Genomic DNA, 25,725 nt, shown 5'->3' with positions numbered 1-25,725 from the left:
TGCCCCCCGCAGTGCAGGTACATAAATGCCCCCACAGTGCAGGTACAGAAATGCCCCCACAGTGCAGATACATAAATGCCCCCACAGTGCAGGTACATAAATGCCCTCCCAGTGCAGGTACATAAATGCCCCCACAGTGCAGGTACATAAATGCCCCCACAGTGCAGGTACATAAATGCCCCCCGCAGTGCAGGTACAGAAATGCCCCCCGCAGTGCAGGTACAGAAATGCCCCCCGCAGTGCAGGTACAGAAATGCCCCCCCCCCGCAGTGCAGGTACAGAAATGCCCCCCGCAGTGCAGGTACATAAATGACCCCGCAGTGCAGGTACATAAATGACCCCGCAGTGCAGGTACATAAATGACCCCGCAGTGCAGGTACATAAATGACCCCGCAGTGCAGGTACATAAATGCCCCCGCAGTGCAGGTACATAAATGCCCTCCCAGTGCAGGTACATAAATCCCCCCACAGTGCAGGTACATAAATGCCCCCACAGTGCAGGTACATAAATGCCCCCACAATGCAGTTACATACATGCCCCCCACAGTGCAGTTACATACATGCCCCCCACAGTGCAGTTACATAAATGCCCCCCACAGTGCAGTTACATAAATGCCCCCCACAGTGCAGTTACATAAATGCCCCCCACAGTGCAGGTACATAAATGCCCCCGCAGTGCAGGTACATAAATGCCCCAGCAGTGCAGGTACATAAATGCCCCCGCAGTGCAGTTACATAAATGCCCCCCACAGTGCAGGTACTGTGCGGACAGAATACACTCTTCCCGGCATACTGTTTCCCAGGTGGCGGGTCCGGCAAAGTGGGTGCTGTAGCCGCAAATTAGCAAGTTAATATGGCGGCCCAGGAGTGGGACTCGGGCCCTTTCATCAATATCCGTGGGTGCTCGGGCCCTTGAGCACCCACAGAATCGGCACCTATGGCAGAATATAATACAGAGGTGTGGGATGCCGGACGTTTTTTGAAAGCGGCAACCATTTCCACGGCACAACCATGCCTTGTAAATGATTGCTGATTTGAATCAAAGGCTGAGTTTGGCGCACCTGGAATGTATTACACCCTGTTGCAGGATGGGAAAGAACATCCCCTCTCTGGATGTTCTCTTGCATACTGTAGTACAAGATATTATTCTCTGTTGCACACCTTGGCAATAACTACTAAGGATGCACCCTTGCAAACAAGGGTGTACCTAAGTATGTATGTGCAATGGTGGATCACATTTTGTAGATTAATATCCCTCCCCCATCACCAGACAATAACCACTGAGAGGCCACATCATGGGTCCAGCTATAAGGGTGGGACTTTTAGAGAAGTTTCCACCTACAGTACATTGGAACAATTGCAGTGCCTAGGATGAGTCCCATTTAAACCTCTGTTACAAAGGGGTTAAAACAAATATAAAACACCTCACTGTTCCATTAATGGGTCGGTGTGTGAAGGGATCATGCTCCAGCAACCTCTATGTGTGTATTATTGGGAATAATCATAAAGGCAAATATCTTTATATATTTTCTGATTATTTTTATAACAATTTGAGATATGCAGTATTTAAGGAGACATTGGGGTCAGGTAGAGGGTAAGAATACATAAGGCATAGACAATGTTAGGTACTGTACTTCCGATTAGAGGAGCAGCTAGAGAGATGTGGATAGATCTGGATGTTTCTTGCTGAATGTGGGCTTGCTATAATTATGTTCCGCTTTGGCTTCCAAATACAAAAGGTCTTGTTTTGTGGTATGGGATATTGTAGTGTGTATTTTAGGAAGTTTTCCTGGTGTACCAGGTGACTATTCAGCCTTTATCAAAACGTAGTATAAACTTACAGTATTTATGGACCTTTTTTGAGATGTGTAACATGCAATGTAATTTAAACAAGATGTAAAACAGAACCAGTGTCCCATAATGTCATGACGGAATATCATAACTTAATTATTATAATGTAGGCAAATAAATATAGCTAATGAGAGGCCTGATTCAGAGTTGGAGGCACTCGAGGTTGTCAAGTGATTATGTACTGCTGTGCATGAAATTGAGTTGCACTGCACATGTGCCGTGATGGTTTTGCAACGGAGGTTGCAGTGAAGATTTGTTCACAAAGTGATTGACAGTAAGGGACATGCGTGTGCGGTAACCGGGGGACTGTGATCCCATACACAGTTACAGTGGCTCTGCCGCAGAGGCGCTTTGAGAGTAAGGGGCCCGTGTACCGGCTCTGATACGGCCGCCTCTTCTCCAGTGGTACAGTAGCCTATGGTGCTTGTGCTGCGAGGTCTCCTTTATTGCGCATACGCGAAGTACCAGCAGGGGCCATTTTTCCAGTGATTTATTCCCCTGTGCTGCCGGTGCCAGACCAACCAAGAGGTGAGTATAATTAAATATGTCCCCCTGTGCACTGCGCTCCTTGCACCCACTGTAGACACACCAGTGCTCTGGTGTATTACTTCCAGCGGCCCAACTGCACAACTATGGGGTTACAGAGAAGGTCAATGGACCTTATTCGGGTCTGTTCGGCCAGCCGTATGCGTTCGCATGCGGCCGATGTTTAGTGTTTGTGCATGCGCATTTCTGCACATGTGCATGCGCATTTCTGTGCATTTGCATGCGCATTTCTGTGCATTTGCATGCGCATTTCTGTGCATTTGCATGCGCTGGGTGTGTGCACCCATGGCGAACAAACTATTATTAGCGGCTGGAGTGCGTGGGGTGGAGTGGGGCGCTGGGCTGGCCCATTAGTATATGGCAATGCCCAGCATTGTCATGCTAATGGTGCCTTGACCACATGCCCCCCGCATTACCGGATGTCAGCTGCCCGCCCACTTTCCCCCAAGCATACTTGCATACATCAGGTTGCTCAGAGCAACCTTACATATGCCTGAACCTTTCACATCTTTCAATGGTCAAAAGATGTGGGAGGTTCCCACTGACATGCAAATGAGGGTTTATGTAAAACATCCATTCATAGCCAGTGCAAAGGAACGTGCCTTGCGAATGGTGGGCCGGCAAACCATTGGTTAACTCGTAATGATGCAAATTTGCATCCGAGCAAATTAACCAGAATAACCCCCAATGTATGACCAGTGTGCCTGATACTTGCCTCTTTGTATGCAGGCGGGGGGTTCAGAGACACTCCTAGTCGGCAACTCAATACAAATGCTGTCTGCTGCAACATTTGCTTATTTTTGCACAACCGCTGCGAACAAATACAAATGTACGCATCCCTCCAAACTGTCTTAATATGTCACACTTCCTTCTTCTAACAATATAAGGTAAGAGTCTTCTTTACAGTTTGTCACTTCTGCACCTTGAAAATGGGGCTAGTCCCCGAAACGTCGGAATGTATTGCAAGTTTTGTAACACATAAATGGATTGATTTTTACACAAGTCTGCAAGTGCCGCCATCTTCATTCAAGTATATATATATATATATATATATATATAGACCCCATTGACGAAGTCTTCTGACGAAATGTGTAGGGGTGTGGCCTGACTGACGCAACGTTCGGAGCAGGGGAGAGCGGAGAGAGGACTCTTGAGACCTGTGCCGCGTGGTGAAACCATCCCGGCACACAGCCAGTGTGTAGCCGGGAACCGTGAGTGCACAGCACGGGTCTGTCTCTACCCGCAAAGTGTTAGCAGTTTGCCAGTGTGGATTCTATGCTATGCCAGGAGGTTATCTAAGTCCAGCGCTGATGAAAATTGTGGTACGCATGACGTATATTAAAGCTTTTAAACTCATTTAAATAAACCAGAAGATACTGCACCATTGGGCGCCCTTTTCTTCCAATAGAGAAATTGGTGAGATCTTGTGGGAATCCAGAGGGAGGAAGAGGAGTGACAGTCCATAAAGGAAGGACCATTTTAGGTACTTGTTTCCTAGCACGGCCACACCGATTTACATCGGGGTGGTCGTGTCGGAAAAATCGGGTCGATCGCATCGCATGCGATTTGGTCGCATGCGATGCGATCGACGCGACCGACCGATTTTGGACCCGATTTCTTTTTTTAATGAAATGTAAATCGGTTTTACATTGAATTCAATGTAAAATATTGCCAACCCCCCCAAATTTAACGTCGTACACCCCACCCCACGATAGACGCCAACCCGAAGCGTGGCGAGCGCAGCGAGCCCGCGAGGGGCGGCGGTGCGCGTCCTCCGACCTTTTCATTCCCCTACTATCCACTAGGGCGTGGAGTGAGAATAGAATAGTGTGGCGAGCGCAGCGAGCCACCGAGCCCGAAGCGTGGCGAGCGGACGCGGATACCTGTGAAGCCCGCGAAGGGACGCGTTTACCTGTGAAGGTATCCGTGTCCCCTCGCGGGGCTCGCTGCGCTCGCCACGCTTCGGGCTCTGTGGCTCGCTGCGCTCGCCACACTATTCTATTCTCACTCCACGCCCTAGTGGATAGTAGGGGAATGAAAAGGTCGGAGGACGCGCACCGCCGCCCCTCGCGGGCTCGCTGCGCTCGCTGCGCTCGCCACGCTTCGGGTTGGCGTCTATAGTGGGGTGACGACGGGGACATCTATAATGTGAAATGGGTCATATTGGCCCATTTTACATTTTTCACATTTTTTCACGATTTCAATGTTAAAAAATGTTTTAACATTGAAGCCTATGGAAAAATCGGGGGCATCGCGTCGGGACCATTGTTAATGGTCCCGACCGACGCGATGCCCCCGATATTTTACCTTTCCCGACACGATTTCAATGTTAAAAAAATTTTTTAACATTGAAGCCTATGGGGAAATCGGGGGCATCGCGTCGGTCGCGTCGGGACCATTGTTAATGGTCCCGACCGACGCGATTCCCCCTGATATTGTGCCTAGCCGGCTAAATGGACCTGATTTCAAAGGAAATCGGGTCCATCGGGGGTAATCGTGTACCTTCAGTTAAGGTACACGATTACTCCCGATTGTGGCCGTGCTAGGAAACAAGTACCCCATTTTATTGTTGGGAGACTAAGGATGTTTTGTTCTTATGAAGTGCAGGTGCCAGCGCACCTATTCCAGTTATATGTTGATAATATATATATATATAGAGAGAGAGAGAGAGAGAGATGCAATAAAAAATGCCCAGTACAAATTCGGAAAGGGGGCGTGAATCATGATCATGCAGGCTTTACCCATGGCCACGCCCCTTTCCAAATGTGTACCGATTTTATATGTACAATTGTCTAAAAAAGAAAGCTCTAAGGGCTAGATCTAGTAAGCAGCGGCCTGTGCAATACACATCTGGTTTGGCATTTATTATTAATGATACTGTATTTTACATTTAGGGTCAAAAGGACAAAAACAATCACCACATAGTAAGTCCAGACAGAGATTCTTAATTACCCCATTTCGTAAATAACCCCTTTTGTCTTGCCCAGGAATAAATCTGGTATTATGTTAGATTTTATATTTTGATCTGATCAGAATATGAAGCTATCAGATTGGAGTTATTGTTTTATTTATAATATATACACATCACACTACAGTACTCCTGTATATAAGTGTCACACCTCTGTATATTCACAGTATATCCGTACTTCCGATTTCCTGACACTTTGTAGGGATCTTATGCTTTCACTCCTTGATCTGATGTTGGATCTGTTGAACAGCCTCTGAGAGAAGGACCTGCACATGAAGAAATAGATGATAGGGTCTAGGCACACGTTGCAGGCCGACAAAAAGAGAGTCGATTCTTTGCAGTAAACCAGGATGTTATACACGGATTTATCCAGAATTGTATCCATCTGGAACAGGAAAGGCAGCCCACATAGATGATAAGGCAAAAAGCATACAAAGAAAACAGCCACCACTACACGGATACTTTGGTTGTGTCTCCGAGTCCGACTTGAACAACTGATAAATGGTTTGCTTGACTTCTGAATGTGCCGGGATATTGAAATGTAACAGGCAATTAGCACAACCATCACAGTAAAGAATATGCACATATCAATATAAACAATGGCTTCGTGCCATTTAACTCCAAATGGGCTTTTGAGTTTCGTGCAGTCATTGACATTGTCCCTGGTGGGCTGGACATTTGTCAGGATAACGTTTGGCAAGGCAAACAAGATCATGGTTAGCCAAACGCACAAGGACACGACCTTCGTGAACTTGATGCTGTACATTTTCGAACTCCCAAAAGGTTTCACCACTTTCAGGTATCTATCAATACTAATTAGTCCAAGAAACACAATGCTGATGTACATACTTGTGTAGAACAAAATGCTGGTGTAGCGGCAGAGGTAGATGTTGAAATGCCATGGCGCGATTCCAGCGGTTTGTACAATTTTAAAAGGGAAGGAGGCGGTCATTAGGAGGTCCGCCACCATAATGTTCTTCAGATACAAAATGAAGCTGGTCTTGTTTCTGATGTGGAAGAAAATCCAGACTGCAAGGCCATTCAGCATGACACTTCCCATGAAAATAACAAGATATAACACAGGAAAGATGATTCTTAGGAGTTCGGTGAGAGCTGTAGAGTTCACCGCATGACTCGTTAGGTTAAAGGTTAATTCATCCTTTCTGTATTCTGTGGAGGAAACAAAGTATTCAGTAGGCTTTGCAATGCATTGTTTTTTTTTAAAGTGGATGCTTGAAAAAAGTTAGCAAACTGAATTAAGGTACATACACACTGTACAATTTTTTTTGACCAATTTGGTTGAAAGGCATTTCCATTGAACCCAGTGTCCTGGAAGAAAGATGTAGACGAAGATATTGACGACACACGAACGACGAATGATGATGCGCATACCCGCCAGTTGTTCATCAAGATTGTTCGTCAGCTGTGCATGCAGCTCAATTTGGAGATCTTTCAAAAAGAGCCTATAAACTGTAGCTAGATCTTCCGTCTTTCGTCTGTCGTCAATATCTTTCCTCAACATCTTTCTCCAGGACACTGGGTTCAATGGAAATGTCTTTCAACCAAATTGGTCAAAAAAATTGTACAGTGTGTATATCGTCTCAACCTTCTGTTCATGAAAGTGACATGTCATTTTAATATTTACATAATTTATAAAACACTGCAAAAAAAAATACTACTCAATATACTGTATAACTCCCTGGATCCTCTCAGCCAATCAGCACCTAACTGCCACATTATAGGCTGTGTTTGAGAAATGACAGGAGCAAGTTGGTTGATAGTTTATCACTTTTCAAGGCTTAGTACATCTTCCCCTGGAGTGGGACCCTAGCTATTACAGTGATATAAGCTAATTACATGCATGCGCTTAGTCGCTCTGCTCTGACTTCTCCTTTGGGGACTCCTCTAGCAGATGACCATGCAAAGCAGAACATTGTAGCCAGCTTTAGTACATATAAAAATGGGGTAAAACCCAGAAAATAGGGTTTTTATCGCATTTAATCTTTAGTACAAGATTAACCCCTTCCCGACATTGCCTTTTATGGTAATTTTTTTTTTTTTTCCTCCTTGCGTTCAAATAAGCGTAACTTTTTTAATTTTCCGGCTATATAGACACATGAGGGCTTTTTTTTTGCGGGACAAGTTGTACTTTGTAATGGTACCATTTACTATACCGTATATTATTCTGGGGAATCAGGAAATGTGGGGTAAAAAAAAAAAAAAAAACGCCATTGCACAATTTTGCGCTGGTTACGGTTTTTTTGGAGTTCATAGTTCGTTTAAAATGATGGGTGATCTTTATTCTATGGGTCGTTACGATTCTGGTGATACCAAACTTATATAGTTTTCGTTATGTTTTACCACTAAAAAAAAAAATCGCAACTTTTACGGTTTTTCTAATTTGCGTTGCGTCGCCATGTTCTGCGGCTTATAACTTTTTTATTTTTCCACCTACGGACCTGGGTGAGGGCTCATTTTTTGCGGGCTGAAGTGTACTTTTTAATTAATACCATTATGGGATATGGGCGACTTTCTGATCTCTTTTAGTTATTTTTTTTTGGGTACGCGATGCGACCAAAAAACGTAGTTTTGGCGTTGGGGATTATTTTCCGTTTACGCCTTTAACCGTGCGGGATAACTAATGTTATATTTTAATAGATAAGACTTTTAGGAACGCGGCGATACCAAATATGTTTATTTTTTTTATTTGTTATTTATTTTTATTTGGGAAATGGGGAAAGGGGGGTGATTTGAACTTTTAATATTTTTTTATTTTTTTTTTATTTTTAAACTTTATTTTTTTTTTTTTTTTACTTTTACTACAAGGCCCCCTAGTGTACTTGACCACTAGGGGGCGCGATCGCCTGTACTAGGTTCAGCCATAGAGCTCTATGGCTGAACGTAGTGATTTTATGCACTTCCTATTACATCCTGCCTCAGGCAGGATATGATAGGTATGCAGACACGGCCAGCACAGGGGTCTACATTAGACCCCTGGCTACCATGGCAACCGATCGGCACCCTCCGATCTCGCTGCGGGGGGCCCCGATCGGCGCCGGAGGGGGGCGCCCCCCCTCCGATCAGCTATTTAAGCACTGCGGTCGCTTTGCCCGCGGTGCTTAAAGGGTTAAACGGCCACGATCGGCGAACTCGCCGCTCGTGGCCGTGAGAGCAGGGACCTGGCTGTAATATACAGCCATTACCTGCTCTCTTTCAAGCCAGCTCACTCCGTGAGCTGGCTTGATTCCCCCTCAACCGACATATGACGTAAATGTACGTCATATGTCGGGAAGGGGTTAATAAAGCTGTCAGTATTTACCCTGCACAGAAACAAAATAACTCACCCAAATCTAATTCTCTCTGCACATTTTACATCTGCCCCCCTGCAGTGCACATGGTTTTGTCCATCTAAGAAGGATTTTGTCAGAAAGAGTGAACTAGAATAAGGCCCAATGTCTCTAAGCCAGATCAGACTCTACCACCCACCATCCCCTGGATATACCAAACATTTGGACTCAGGTACGCTGCTTGTCCACTGACTTAACTATAAACTTAATTTGCGTCTCCAGCCTGCGCTGTTATGATAGCAGAGGACAGAGGAGGACGAGCAGCAGCCGCGACCTCCACTATCTGTGTGGCAGCAAGGGGAATTGTTAAGCGATCGCACTGAGCACACCCCCTCCTGATTTGCTCCTGGCTGGGGTGCACAATGGTGCAGCCCTGTAGAGCGCACAGTGTCATAAATACTATTTTTTTGAGAAAAAAAAGACATGGGGCGGGATTCTTTAATCTAAATATACAGTAAAAACCCGGTTATCTGGGTTTTTACCGCATTTTGATATACAGCAAAGCCTGCACAGCGGGTTTTCACTGCTGGGGGTATCGCCAGCAAAAGCTGGTGATATCCCATAAAAGGCTATGGGCTTCTTAACGCACCCACGCCGCCCCGAACGGGCCGCCTCACGCTGACACCCCCCTCACCTGTGTCCGGGCAGCACAGTGCTGTGCTGCCTGGACCTGTGACCTCCTCCTCCCTCTACTGAAAATCCTCTTCCGGGTGCAGGGAGGAGGAGGAGAGCATGCCCGCAGCAGCACAGTGTAAGCCGGGTAAGGGAGGGAGGGGGGACCGTGGGACCCGCTGGATCACCGCAAAGGACAGCTTTTAATGCAAGAGCTGTCCTTTGCCAGAATTATCACATATGTGATAATTACTGTATGTCAGGGGTACCCGGCGATGTGCGGCGGATGTGGGGCGTGGATGCTAGAGCATCCTGCCCTCGATCAGGTCCCCTTCCATTAGCTGGGCCTGGCCACTCTATCTATGCCCATGTTTGGTATACCAAACCCCCCTCTCTCATGTCTGCTAGCCCCCTTTTTCCCTCCTTTACCCTGCACTAGTCCTTAGTCCTGTCTTTGGAAACACTTCACAACCCCTGTATTATCAATCATTAAATTTCTACATTGTCCTCCACGTCCCTGCTGGGATCTAATTAATTCTTAGCATTGATACAGTTTGCATGCTACAAGTGTATATACTATTTATTACTGTGACACACCATATAATATCATACAGTACAGAAACGTGTTTTCTACTAATAATTTATAACCATTAACAGTTGTATTGTGTATATCTATACTGTACAATGCTCATTTCAACTATAATTTAAATAAATTTAATTTTTAATGTTCACTTTTATTTTTTTCTATAACCATTGTAATTAGCCAGTAAATAATGTATCCTCACTTGAGGTTAGCACTTGGGAAAATACATATTTAATAAATTGCACAGTACGAGAATGAGACAATTTGCGAAGTGCAATTACTGAAATAAGATAAGTGTTTTCCTGCAGGTGCATAATGTACTGTAGGTGCAGTTTTATTGCATTCTACTGAAGTTGTTTCTTTTTTGCTCTAGCTAGTTGAATAAGATTGGATCTTATGCTTTAGGCATGTTGCACCTGGAGACCCAGGGACAGGGGCTAGGAAAGAACCCGTCCCTGCAATCTGCTTTTACGGTTACCAAGTGTCTGCTACCGCCAGCTCAAAATGGCGGTAGCCAGGGCCGGATTAACAATGGGCCTGATGGAGCTACAGCTCCAGGCCCACTCTCCAAATAGACCCATTTTGTAGCTGAGGGTCTGGGCTTTCCAACGAGCCCAGCCCTGTGTCCCTAGCCCCCCGGGAACCAGAGATACCGCCAGGCAAACCTGGAACGTTGTCCCCATAGGATAACATGGGACCCGCTAATTCCGACCTCCACCCGGTTCCAACGGCTGTCAGTTCCCACTCCGGCATTACAGAAGCTCGAGGTTGATCTCAGTCGAACCCAATTCGCTGGGCCTTCAATCTGATACCTGTTCCATATGGGTTCATTGGTTCTAGAGATATTGTGGGTAAACCAAATTTTTTTTTCATTTCTAAAATGTAATTTCATGGCTGTTCATGTTGTTTGAGGTCAGAATTCTCTGGAACCAAACGGCCCAGTTTCACGGGACCAAAATCATTCGAAGCCTACATTTAAATGGGTCAGTTGGTTCCGAAGATATAGCTGTTTGTTTAAAGGGGGTGGCGGTGGTTTTCTCTCCCCCTCACACCAGAAAATGCAGGGATTAGGCTGGTGTAAAAGGGGCCAGTCCGAGAATGTCCTTGCATGATCCTGGGATCATATTCCCGGGTAAGTCCCTGCATTTTCTGGTGTGAAAGGGGTATTATTTCAAATAGCCGGGACATGCAGTGCTCTGAATACAGCCGGGCAGCCCCCTGCTCTCTGCCCGGCTGTCAATCAGTGCCAGATTAAGCCTTCGGGGGGCCCGGGGCACTTTAGACAGGGGGACCCCTTGCACTTGTCATTACTGGCCACAAATTGCATGAGAGAATATTATACTGTCAAAACACAGAGTAAAGACAGTATAAACTTGGTCAATGGGTAACTGCTTACTCTGTAGGACTGTAGGAGACCTCACAGTGTCAGTGCCTCTGATTAAAAACCCTCCCATGACTAGGCTGCTGCTGTCCTTCATAGGCCTGAGAAGCATGTAATGAGCTCCACCAATCAGAGCTCAGCATAAAACTCTCAGCCTCTGCCTTCTTGTGCAAAGTGTCATGGGACTGGGTAATGCACTGCACACTTGTGCAGTCAGTGTGCCTTGGCTCCCGATGCTCAGCACCATTAATCAATGTCACATTGGCAGATAGGTGAAGCTGCAGCACTACCCCACTCCCATGCACCAAACCTTTAGCTAAAAAAATAATAATAATGTTTTTGTTAAAAATACATGCCAACCACAGGGGGCCCCTAGCTAGAGGGGGCCCATGGGTACTGACCCCTTTTGCCCCTGCTTTAATCTGGCTCTGCTGTCAATGGCTGTCATTTCTGCCCCACGGTGGCTGTCCCCCAGTTACCGCGAGCATGTATTCCCCCTTGGCAATGAGCATGTAATCCCACATAGCAACAAGCATGGAACCCCTGGCAATGAGCATCGAACCCCTTGGAATGAACATGTAGGTAAGCAACACTTATGTAGCATCATTTTTAATAGGCATTATGGTGTTTGGCATAATATCTAATGGACATTATGGTGTGTGGCTTAACATGTAATGGGCATTATGGTGTCAATTTTTAATGCGCGCCAAATGCCCCTGTTTATGGAGCATATTGTGCATTTTTGCTTAATCTGTTTGGTATAGTGCAGGCATGTCCAAGCTATGGCCCTCCAGCTGTTGTGAAACTACAAGTCCCACCATGCATTTCCACAGTTTTGCTATTAGGGAATGCTAAAACTATGTCAAGGCATGCTGGGACATGTAGTTTCACAACAGCAGGAGGGCCACTGTTTGGACATGCCTGGTATAGTGTGCATTTTGGCTCAATCCATGTTGAAAAATGTGAATTTTGCCTTAATCTGTGTGGCATAACGTGAATTTTGACTCAATCTGTTTGCCATAGTGTGAATTTTGGCTCAATCGGTGTGAATTTTGGCTCATTCCATATGTCATAATATGTAAGAGGCAAGTACAGTATAAGGGGGTTACTATTGTGTTACATGATTTGTATAAGGGGTATACGGTGTGGTAACTTTAGGTGACCACATAAAAGGTGCTGAAATGTTGTCTACCAAGTTTCGGCTTTCAGTATTTTTTTTATGACTGGAGTGCCGCCTCACCCCGCAAGTATCTGAGGACATCGGCATCCTGCGGGTGTACCTTTGGAGGGCACCTGCCAATATATCTCCATGCATTTTTCTTATGCCAGCCCCCTGCCTTTTCCAGGCATATATAATTAGTTGAAAGCATTTACACAAATAAAGACACACCCATGAGCAGACCACCCAACCAGAACACTGGTCACGCCCCCCACATTATTGCGCATAATAGGCCCTTGATCATTTTCAGCTCCAGGCCCATTTAGACCTTAATCTGGCTCTGGCGGTAGCCCAGGACCAGTTGCAATGCTGCCCAATATTGATACATCAGGCAGCATGGTATCCCCCATAGAAGCTTATGGACATGCGACTGCAGGCAGGGCAGTAGGGATCCCAGCAGGGATCGGAGATTACTGCTGTAGTCCCTCCTAGATACATTCAGAGGAAACTTAATATTTTCGGCTAACCCCCAAAACTTGGTGTTTTCAGAGAATTAGCCGCAAATATATGATAAATGGGTCCCTTAATGTTGTGTTGGCATGATTTCGTATTTAGAAAACATATCTGTAAATTTATTGCAATGTGAAAAGAGTAAAAGGATTAAAGTGATTTACAGTATTTTACAGGATACTATATTCTATTCTGCACTCTTAAATTGTGACCCACTTGCAGAGAAGAAATCCCCTTTAGTCCGGAGAAGGAAGTACAGTAGTGGTGATCTGTAAGAACATGCTAAACATGCCCAGTGCAATAGCACAGGAGAAACTATTACCGGTCTAACATGAAGGAACACCAGGGTACTTTCTTTATATTATAATTACATCATTGTAGAACTTCTACACTTCCTGTTCTTTTAATTCCCTAAATTTTCTTCTGTAATTATAGGAATTCATGCACCTACTTGTTCAGTACAGTACATAATGTGTTCCTGTACATTAATCTACCTGGGAGCCACAGAAAATTTGACATATGACATTCACAGCGTCTCTGGCTAATCTGAGATATTCTATGTGCTGATATTTCCTATATGTCGGAAATATCGGCTTTGTCCTGGTAGGGATCTGATTGTGTCCTTCCCAGGGCGATAAACCTATAGGTTCCTATTTAGACTCCTACATTTCTGGTATTTGAATCCCGGGTTTGGAGTTTCCAGTTCCGAGATTACACAATGGGCGATATGCTCGCTGAGCGATATATCGCGCAGCGAGCATATCGCTGTTTCCCATTTTCATCTACGACCATTGATGGTTGCTGATGAAAACGGCACATTCTGCCGGAGGAAGTCGCTGGTTGTGGGAGCGCGCTCCCGGCCACAGTCGCCACTTGATTCTTGCTTCTTGATTCTTGCTAGAATCACCCTGTGTACAGGGCTTTAGAGTTGAAGACCTGGTGGCTGTTATAGGCAAAGCATTCGGCAAGTGTTTTCTGTCCGCTCATGCTCACAGTAGGTCCTCATAACACTTGGTCTTGCCATGTGACAGTTCAGTCGTGAAAACTTTCATACTGTATGTAGAATTTATCTCTTGTATCTCAGGGAAACCACTCTAGTCATGTCACAACCCATCCGTGTTGTGTAATCTCACTGTGAGTTTACAGTGTAGGTGGCAGCTTGTGCTGAATTAGGTTAATAATGTTGCAATATATTCAGGTTTTAAATCCTCACAAACAAACGTCAGGAGAAGCGCTGGCAAGGATCCCATCATTAATCACCTTTATGCCTGCTTCATTAGGGAAATGCGAAGGATCTAGAAGGATTTCCTTCTTTTCCAGGAGTCAGGGAGATGTCTCCTAAATGCAGGAGTCTCCCGGACATTGTGGGGAAAAGTTACTAAGAAGGGAGTTCTATTTCACATGGGATGTTGCTATGGGCACCTGATCAGAATCTACTTATTATTATTTAGCACCTTCTAGAATCTTCTGATTGGTTGCCCATAGCAATCTAGTAGCAACATCCCTAACTCCCTGAAGAGTCTAACAATAACCTTACCCCCAGTATGCAGCTGTTATACTCCTGGGAAACAAAAGATAAAGCATGTCTGGTTTGCATATCATTGCTGAGATACAGGCCACACTGTGCTAGAAGCACTACAGCAGACCGCGACACCCCAGGTATGGAAGAGGAATTGCATGGGTTTTCAAAGATAGCGGGTGCTAGAATGAACACTATATATACAAATGGAATCATCATTGCCATTTCCCTGTATGTGTTGTAAGGCCTCTTTTTTTGGCTACATGCATTTTTAAATACGGTTTCGGTACTTGTTTCCTAGCACGGCCACAATCTTCTTGATCGTGTGCCTTAACTTTAAGGCACACGATGCCCACGATGGACCCGATTTTCTTTCAAATCAGGTCCATTTTACCGGCAAATGGAAAATCGGGTCCATCGCGTCGGTCGTGTGCCTTTAATAAGGCACACGACGCGACCGACGCGATGGACCCGATTCTCCATAGGCTTCAATGTTAAAAATATTTTAACATTGAAGCCTATGGAGAAATCGCGTCCATCGCGTCGGTCGCGTTGTGTGCCTTAACATGGCACACGACGCGACCGACGCGATGGACCCGATTTCTCCATAGGCTTCAATGTTAAAATATTTTTAACATTGAAATCGCGTCGGTCTTGTGCCATTATAATGGCACAAGATAAGATGGACTTGATTAAGTCCATCTTAACATAGTAATCAATGGGAAATGGGCCAATATGGGCCATTTCTCATTGTATATGGCCCCATCATGCCCCCCCATTGTAAACGCCACCCCACTATTGACGCCAACCCGAAGCGTGGCGAGCGGCGGCGGTGCGCGTCCTCCGACCTTTTCATACCCCTACTATCCACGTCGGCGTGGAGTTGAGAATAGAATAGTGTGGCGAGTGCAGCGAGCCACCGAGCCCGAAGCGTGGCGAGGGGACGTGGATACCTTCACAGGTATCCGCGTCCCCTCACGGGCTTCACAGGTATCCGCGTCCCCTCGCGGGGCTCGCTGCGCTCGCCACGCTTCGGGCTCGGTGGCTCGCTGCGCTCGCCACACTATTCTATTCTCAACTCCACGCCGACGTGGATAGTAGGGGTATGAAAAGGTCGGAGGACGCGCACCGCCGCCCCTCGCGGGCTCGCTGCGCTCGCCACGCTTCGGGTTAGCGTCAATCGTGGGGTGGCGTTACCAATGAGGGGCCATTTCAACCATCAGGGGTGCTGAAATTGGGGTCTGGGGGCTGTTTTACATTGAATTCTATGTAAAATCGGGTCCCAGGGACCATTTTACATTGGATCCAATGTAAAAATCGGATCGCATCGGTCGCATCGCATGCGACCAAATCGCATGCGATGCGACCAACGCGATTTTTCCAAAACGACCATCCCGATGCTAATCGGTGTGGCCGTGCTAGGAAACAAGTACCACGGTTTCTTGTGGCCACGAGCAAGCCCTAAAAAGTATCAGTATCTTTTCCTCCTTCTGATGTAAGTCATGTTAATGACAAACCTCTAGTACACAACCGCGCTTATAGGTGTTACTTTCCCGGAAATGCTTTTTCAATAGTAGGCAAGTACAGTATGGGTCGGATCCTATCCCATTTAGCCACCTAAGTGTATAGCTCTGAATCAGATCGTGATCCTGTGGCTCGTTGCATAGACCACATAGTAGGATTGACTCATGTGTGGTCCCTTCAAGGACGGAAATGGTTGATATTTTGTATTCATGCTTCACTTTTTTTTCTCTGCCAACTTCCTGCTTTTGGAGTAAGAACACCTTTATCAGTAAATATGAAATACTGCTAATTATTAGGACCGTCTCACAGCTCTCTGCTCATAAACATAATATGTAGAGCAAATGTTAAGTTGTCGCATCACCAACTATAAAGCTAATTTTATGCATAGAGTAAATGTGTGCACACCACTACCTATAAGCAAACAGGGTGAAATGTAATAGGATGAGAGATTCAGAAAGTGAGAGATTTGGTAAAAAATCTCCAGTTTTTTAAAGTGGCAATCATTTACACTGCAAAATCAAACTGGTTTTGCAATGTAAATGATTGCCGCTTTAAACAAACTGGAGATTTCTTACCAAATCTCTCACTTTCTGAATCTCTCATCCTATTACATTTCACCTATGTGCTTTTAGGTAGTGGTGTGCACACATTTAATGTATCTCTCATCCTATAAAATTTCACCCATACTGTTTATTGAGGTACAGTAGTTGTACTGGAGTCATTCAGCAGAGTGTGGGCACATTATCTTACCTGGTGATTTGCCATGCAGATCTACATCCATACTTTTACTTGCAGTATATTGTAGAATACACAGGAAAGATATATCCTCTAGATTACGCCTTTGTCCTTTGAGTTCTAAGGAGTTAATAATTTGTAAACATTGTGTAAGTAAAGCAAAATACATATTTATTTGTTAAATTAGGATCCAGTTCAATATGATACCATTTGGATCATATACAGTATAAAGTCAAATCACATGTCCAATCATTTCAATTTCCCTAAAATTCTGCTGTAAACAATCCACTCCCTGTAAAATAAACATATCTGTAGTTTTGTGATCATTGTACTCTAAAGCCCCGTCCGCACTATACGGCCCACGGGTCCGCCACCGATATCGTTAATGATAATGGCGGACGATATTGTGCATTCACACTGAACAATATCATTAACGATATAGTTTAATGGTGTCGCGTGACCCCGCTGACCATGCGATTTGTTGGCAACATGGCCATAAATGCCCTACATGTTCAGCTCACCGGGGGATCATTAACAATGCACAGGATCGCACAGTGTTAATGAAATTGTAAACACATCACCATTTTTTTTTTTTTTTTTACAAGATATCCCCCAGAAGGGCCCTTCTGAGCGATCATTTTTTTTAAATCAGGTAGCATGTATAGGGCCTAAACCCTATAAGACAATACCTGATATAAATTGGGAGCAGTTATACAAAGAATATATGTATGACTTGTAAATTTAATCTTTGTATCATTCTCATCATTTTTATAGTCCAAACTCAAAATCAAATTGTGTTGTATAAAGCCTGTGCCTCCGCAGCCCTTGACCTCATTGCACAGCACTGATTGTGAGTACATTCGGCCTACTGGTTAAGGAGTTACAGTTATAATAAAATATCTGGGCCAGATTATGGACAGGGCATCACAGTCGGCTGCCTAGGAACTGGCGAGACCACCTACTGCCTTTTATTTCTCCTTTATTAGGCAATATCTGCAACCTTAGCTAAACCCCCCTGTATTTAAAACACACATTTCTCAACATGTCAAACAACCTCATACACTACAGTCAGACACCTAGCACATTGAGTTGTTGGTACTTGTGTAATAGCAGGGCGCCCACTAAGCAAATTGCTTAGCGGGCGATTCTGCGTAAGAAAATCGCATGAGATTTTTGCATGCGATGCGATTTCCCTATGTAATTTATTCACTTCACTCTGTCTGCGGGTGCGATGCGATCGCAACGCATTCGATCGCACCGCACCGCAAAATCGCATTCGATCGCATGCGATTTTAATGGGTGAGATGCCATTGACTTTGCTATACATTTGTATAAGATGCAATGAGATTTACGCACCCTCCCACTATCCACGCCACCCCGAAGCGTGGCGAGGGGCGGTGTAACGCGTCTTCCCGACCTTTTCATGCCCTCACTAACCACGTCGGCGTGGAGTTGACTTTTTATAGTGTGGCCAGCGCAGCGAGCCCGAAGCGTGGCGAGTGGACGCGGAATACATGTAAGGTAATCCGTGCACCCGCGCGGGGCTCTCTGCGCTTGCCACGCTTCGGGCTTGGTGGCTCGCTGCGCTCGCCACACTATATAAAAGCATCTCCACGGCGACGTGGATAGTGGTGGTATGAAAAGGTTGGAAGGATGCATACACACACACCAAGATGCTACTTGCTAGTCTTTATAGATAAATACAGGTGTTCTTAAATAATGCAAACACCTAACTAGATGCAATGCTGCATTACTTACAGTATGTATCAGTTCTTGTTATAATGTTATAACACACTGTTCTGTTACAATGTCTGCATTCAGTATACTGTGTGCTGTACGCTTACTTATTCAGTTTTGATTTCTACTAGTGAACTGAAAGTGAGTTGTTCGGTATAACAAAATGGCAAAACACAATGATCCAAGCAGGTATTTTATTATGATTATTTAATTGTTCAGTAGATCAGATACATTCCCAATTCATATCAGGTATGTGTAAAAGGGTAATAGGGGTTAATGTGCATTGAAAACATCTGATCACATGTTTAAATGCCACCTGTACATTAGACGTCTGCATTGCCTGATTACCAATTCGGCACAGTAGGACTGGCCCATGGGCCCTGCACTTTTTAGGGGCCCCACAACAATGTATTGGAATACTATTGATTTGATCTTGAAAGAAAATTGCATTCTAGATTCCTTAAATTGTTTAAAACAGATAGAAAAAAGTAATCAACTCGAAGAAAGGAAAACGACAGTACTCTAGAGAAAATACTGGGTACTTATGAGCTATCCGGGCGCCCGATTTCTAAATCGGGTCGGATCGGGCGCATCGCATCGCATGCGACCATCGGATGCGATGCGATGCGATGACCCGATTTTTCCATAGGAATCAATGTTAAAATGGACTGAGTCCATTTTAACATGGAATTCAATGGGAAAAAGGGGTCCTTTTCATACCCCTACTATCCAAGTGGGCATGGAGTTGGATATAAACCTGTGGCGAGCGTAGCGAGCCACCGAGCCCGAAGCGTGGCGAGCGTAGCGCGCCCCGCGAGGGGACATAGAATACCGTCCCCTCGCGGGGCTCGCTTCGCTCGCCACGGTTCGGGCTCGGTGGCTCGCTACGCTCGCCACAGGTTTATATCCAACTCCATGCCCACTTGGATAGTAGGGGTATGAAGAGGACCCCTTTTTCCCATTGAATTCCATGTTAAAATGGACTCCGTCAATTTCAACATTGATTCCTATGGAAAAATCGGGTCATCGCATCCGATGGTCGCATGCGATGCGATGCGATATCGCATCGCATCTGATTGTATGCCTTAACTTAAGGCATACAATCAAAAAAATCGGGCGCCCAGATAACTCCTAAGTACCAAATACTGTATTAATGTAATGTACCCATTATCAACTTACATATCCATAGACATCAGTCACATTACAGGTTACAGATCATAGGCTGTTGATCTGTAAAATTAAAAACCTATTAATATTTGCGCGTGGTGCAGTGAGATTTCAATAAGTATAATTTCCAAGGGGCCCCCGAGATTTCGACTTTCTAGGGCAGTGGTGTCAAACTCACAGGCCAACAGCTGTTGTGGAACTACACATCCCAGCATGCCCTGCCACAAATTTGATATAATGGATTGCTAAAACTGTGGCAGGGCATGCTGGGATGTGTAGTTCTAGAACAGCTGGAGGGACATGAGTTTGACACCACTGTTCTAGGGGCATCCGCAGGGTGTAATCCAGCATTGTACGTCTATGACAACCATGTAAGAAGTTGTATAAGGTGAAACCCGAGTGTAAATATGATTTTCTTCATATTATAATTCAGGTGGTCTTAACTCACAACTGATATTAATATGAATTGCCTTCATAATGTTGACCGGTCAGCATGCTGTAGTATTCCGTAAGGCTAAAGCACTGAGACCTACCTTTTCGTCCTGCATGGAGGTGCCTGGAAGCTCAGTATGCTGTTGTGTCTGATAAGTGAAAAAATAATGTGTATTTACATGGGAGCCGTAGCATAGAAATCAACCAGAGCAGAATACTCCTAATTGTTTGTACGTATCATCGTCTTTTGTATTTGCAACAAGTTTAAACCTGAAGACAGCAGGATATGTTTGAATAAAATACCCGACAACACGACTTTACAGGAGTGTTATTTTCCTGTGTACAAACTGCAAGGAAAATAACTAAATTATATGTGCTATGAATTACACGTACAGTATGAGGTAATGAAAATATTATGTTATTATAGTCAGTCGGAGTAAGGAAAAAACCAAGAGACATTCAGTCTACTTCGCAGATTAAAAGATGACAAAACATGTCTAGTTCTCTACTGAGACTCAGTACATTACCCACCATTGTCTGATCACCAACAGATAACAGAAAGGCTACAGGTATTATTTTCTGACAATGTCAGACTTTAGTAAGCTATGCAACCGGCGGCTGTCCTTGTACTTGTAGTTTCACCACTTGGAGTCACAGGGGGGAGGGTGCACTAACACCCCCCCCCCCCCCCCTGGCCCCCACATTGGCAGCATTCACCAGCTACTGCAATCTTAGTAATTGCATATGCAGTGCACTAACAGATGCAATTATTAATGCAAAGGACAGCTCTTGCGTTATTCAACAATTTAGCGGTTGTTTTCGGCAATGCAGATATCAGCTGCTTAATTGTCGAATTTGTGTCCATTTTTGCCAATCTGCGGGCTATCCGACCATTGGAAAGATTTACTAGGTAAAATGTAAATCCAAACTATTATCAGCGAAAGGTGACGATATATCCAACTTTCGGAAATATCGGCGCTGATTGAATCCTCCCCTTAAGCTTCATGTGCTACATTGCTCCACGTGATTTACAGACATGGCAAATGGGCAAGCTGCACATTACAACACTGTATTGCAGTAGTGTAATGTGGGTGTCAGCGCTGAAGGGTTTCAGCAGTACCCAGATACTGTATTGTAATATAGGCCAGTGGTTCCCAAACTTTTTCAAATCACGGCACCCTAGAGCATCAGAATTTCTTTCACAGGACCCCTAGGTCAAAAGTTTCTTATTAAGAAATTTAGAAAAAAAAAATTAATTGTTTTATGTGTCATAAAAAGTTTAATTATGGATGAGGGACAGGATTAGCTTCTGTTTGTCCACATATTTTTTTTTGGTACTTATGTAGTAACTGGGCTGCCGATTTTTTGATTGTATGCCTTAAGTTAAGGCATACAATCAGATGCGATGCGATGCGATATCGCATCGCATCGCATCCGATATCGCATCCGATATCGGATGCGATGACCCGATTTTTCCATAGGAATCAATGTTAAAATGATTCCTATGGAAAAATGGGTCCTTTTCATACCCCTACTATCCAAGTGGGCATGGAGTTGGATATAAACCTGTGGCGAGCGTAGCGAGCCACCGAGCCCGAAGCGTGGCGAGCGAAGCGAGCCCCGCGAGGGGACGGTATTCGTCCCCTCGCGGGGCTCGCTTCGCTCGCCACGCTTCGGGCTCGGTGGCTCGCTACGCTCGCCACAGGTTTATATCCAACTCCATGCCCACTTGGATAGTAGGGGTATGAAAAGGACCCATTTTTCCCATTGAATTCCATGTTAAAATGGACTCAGTCCATTTTAACATTGATTCCTATGGAAAAATCGGGTCATCGCATCGCATCGCATCGCATCGAATCGCATGGTCGCATGCGATGCGATGCGATCTCCCGATCCGACCCGATTTAGAAATCGGCAGCCCAGTTACTACATAAGTACCTTTTTTTTTATTGACAGCATACCCAGCAATGTTTTGCCTTTTACATTGACCATAAATTATTTGAATTAGTCCTGGACCACCAATCCAAGGCACCCCTGCAACTGTCCCGAGGCACCCCAGGGAGCCACGGCAAACAGTTTGGGAACCACTGATATAGGCCCTTATTCAGATCTGATCGCAGTACAAATTCTCAAAATGGGCAAAACTATGTGCACTGCCGGTGGGGCAGATGTAACATGTACGGATGGTGTAATGGTTAGCATAACTGCCTCACAGCACTGAGGTCATGGGTTCAATTCCCACCATGGCCCTAACTGTGAGGAGTTTGTATATTCTCCCCGTACTTGCGTTGGTTTCCTCTGGGTACTCCGGTTTTCTCCCACAATCCAAAAATATACTGGTAGGTTAATGGGCTCCCAAAAAATTAACCCTAGAATGTCTGTATGCATGTACATGTGGTAGGGAATATAGATTGTAAGCTCCACTGGGGCAGGGACTGATGTGAATGGGCAAATATTCACTCTGTAAAGCGCTGCGGAATCTGTGTGCGCTATATAAGAAACTGCTAATAAATAAATAAATAAATTCAGAGATAGTTCAATTTCGGTGGGGTGTGTTGAAACTGAAATCTATATTGCATTGTAAAAATAATGCAGCCAGTATTTACCCTGCACAGAAACAAAATAACTCACACAAATCTAACTTACAATCAAACATAATAATATTATACTACATAACAACTGACTAGGCTATGCCTGTTTACCAATAAACCCCAGATTTACCTCATACTGGAAGGCTCATGCTTGAGTTTTCCCTCATGGAGAACCCTGGTGGAGAGATCACTGGATGTGACTCCGAGCCCATAATGTGAGATGAATGTCAGGATAAAACAGCCAAGATCCTTTACAGTCGAAGCAGAAACAAGAGATTAAACCACCCTGGGCACCTGCTGGGAAAGTCTCAAATCTTTTTATCCATAAAGAACCTGTATCTCTCATTAATACTGATGACTCATACGGAAGTGTAGAGGAGACCTACAAATTATTAGCTCACTTCAAGTCTAAACTTCTCCCGTAGAATTAAACAGTCTCCATAAAGGTGTGCTTATTATTTAATGGATCATTGGGCGGATGTGTGCAGAATAATAGGCTATGGAAAGGATTTCTAACTTGTCATTAAGTTTTCTTTTCAAATGCTTCCATAAACCAATATTATGTGACTGTAGTAAACATGAAAGGTTATATGTATGCTCCTTCTGCCATCTATGCAAAGAGGATTTTGCACACAGGACACCTAATGGGGATATATATATACTCTGGATGCCAACACTCACAGTATCAAACTTATACTTGTCCGGGTGCCTTCCAAAATGAGCACGCTGGGTGTGTGTCGGGTGTATGCAATCGGTATGCATAGGTGTGCGCAGCCCATTTTAATAGGGGGTGCACCATTGGAAGTGCATGTTTATCACCGTCTACTGGGCATCAATGAATGAATCATTTCCCCCACATACACACACACACTAGAAATAGGGATAGTGTGCGCCGAAGGTGCACAGCAAAAATTTACAACGTAACGCCCATTACACATTATGTCACAAATGCCCATTACACATTATACCAAACACCATAATGCCCATTACACATCAAATAACATACCGTAATGCCTATCATATATTATGTCACATAAGTTCAGCTTACCTACATGCTTATTGTCAGGGGTTACATGCTCAGTGTCAGAGTTTCTTGCTCAATACCAGGGGTTACATGCTCATTGCCAGAAGTTTCTTTCTCAATGCCAGGGGATTATATGCTTCTTGCCAGGGGTTTCATTCTGGTTGCTATGTGCCATGAGGGAAGTTAAATACCCATTGCAATGGGTAGTTTCATGCTCGTTGCCAAGGGGCTTACATGTTTTTTGCCTAGGATGCAGTTATATGTTTGTTGCCAAGGAGACCTACATGCTCATTACCCAGGGGGTTCCTTCAGGGGCATAACTAAAAGTTATGATACAGATAGGGGAAGTGTGCGGATAAAAGGTGCCTCAAAAATACCGGGGTAGTGTCAAACACACACACACACACACACACACACACACAAACACAGAAGTAGGGCATGTACCATATGTTATACACAGGATGGGGGTAGAGGGTGCCACAGACATTTGGGTAGAGGTACACACCCTGGGCATAAGGGGGGTAGAGGGACAAGGATGGGGGAATGGTGTCTCATACACACATGGATAGGGGGTTGAGCAGGGCCACAAACATAGAGGAGGGTGGTAAGATGGGATCAGACACCAGGGAAATTGGGGTAGATGAGGTCACAGACACAGATGAAGGGTGTAGCAGGGGACAAGGTGTCACACAGGTGAAGGGGGTACAAGGGGGTCAAACACCAGGAATGAGGTGGGGTAGAGGGGGGCACACACAGATAGTAGTGTACAGGAGGTCACTGTTGGTGTGTACAGTGTACCCCAGGATCACTGTTGGTGGGTACAGTGATCCTGGGGTACTTACCATTCTGTGGGGGGGAGTTGCAGGGTGTCAGGAAGGCTTGAGAATCCAGAGACAGGGCGAAGGGCTCCCCGAGAGGCTCCATCTCTGCACCACAGCGCTGCCCGGCTTCAGAAAACATACCAGTGAGACCTGGCCCCTGCGCAGGAATAGGACTTTCAGGAACTGCTTCCTCCATGGTGCAGCTGCTAAGGATGGAGTTGCCGCTTTCCCCATAGTGCGAGCGAAGATTAATAAATTAATTTAAACAGCGCTCCAGCTGAGTAGCGCTGGGCGCGCTGAGCTCCACTGACAGACACTAGAGGTCATGTTGACCTCTAGTGTCTGTCTCCTCCAAGGTGGCAGCCATCTTTGGAGTGGCCACTGCACCGCAGGCAGAGACAGGCAGAGACCGGCAGAGACTCACCACTGCTGCCAGCGCCGCAGTCTGGGGAGGAATTGAGGATTTAGCTGGCGAGGTGATGATCATTAGGGGGTGCCTGGGCACCCCCTGTGCGCACGCCTATGTCGGTATGTCAGCGGCTCTCCAGTCTCCTCAATCAGAGAAAATAAAGCAGATCCTGCACAGAATGCTCCTTTACATGGCTTGACAATACATTTTAGGAGTAAAAGGTAGTTTGACGTTAGAAGCGAATTTTTTGCTATGACATCTTCCACACATTTCCTCTTTAGAAGGTTTAATACATCTTACCTGTGTTCGTAGTTTGAGAGAGAAGATGGATCAACAGATGGGTTCTTTTGGATGGGGTCACCAGGGGAGAATTGGCATGCCAAGACATCTGCGTGGGCACGCAAGCTGTAAATGAATGTTATGCAAAACACCATTCTCATGCGTGCAGGTGAAATCTGTGTGCAGGCAGCGGCCCGGCATTTGTGCAGGCGGCATTTAGATGACCCAAAAATCTGTGTGCCCCCTACTGCCGCCATGCATGTAGTTAGCTGTATGGAGTGCGTGGCTCCTGCCACCATGTGCATAGTGTGCTGTATGTTGTGTGTGCCCCCGGCTTCCACCATGTGTGTAGTGTGCTGTAAGTAGTGTGTGGCCCTTGCTGCTGCCATGTGTGTAGTGTGTGTGTGGCCCTTTTCTGCTGCCATGTGAGTAGTGTGCTGTATGTTGTGTGTGCCCCCTGCTGCTGCCATGTCTGTAGTGTGCTGTATGTAGTGTGTGGCACTTGCTGCTACCATGTGTGTAGTATTTGG

At 45.2% G+C, this 25,725-nt stretch overlaps 2 protein-coding genes across 5 annotated transcripts in view; one reads left to right on the top strand and one right to left on the bottom strand.

The window, feature by feature from the left end:
- MED12L (mediator complex subunit 12L) overlaps positions 1–25,725 on the top strand; it is a 458,604-nt gene that overhangs the window by 203,302 nt on the left and 229,577 nt on the right. The window lies entirely within an intron of this gene.
- Positions 5,511–24,703, bottom strand: GPR87 (G protein-coupled receptor 87). The gene is made up of 3 exons (XM_083174569.1): positions 24,529–24,703; positions 16,751–16,855; positions 5,511–6,535 (listed from the first exon to the last, which is right to left on the bottom strand). Exons 1-3 carry the CDS (start codon positions 24,701–24,703, stop codon positions 5,511–5,513), a joined length of 1,305 nt encoding a protein of 434 aa, XP_083030695.1.

This window comes from Crinia signifera, chromosome 3 (assembly GCF_055691185.1).
Source record: "Crinia signifera chromosome 3, ASM5569118v1, whole genome shotgun sequence".
Lineage (NCBI taxonomy): Eukaryota > Metazoa > Chordata > Amphibia > Anura > Myobatrachidae > Crinia > Crinia signifera.
This window is presented reverse-complemented; position numbering and strand designations above follow the sequence as displayed.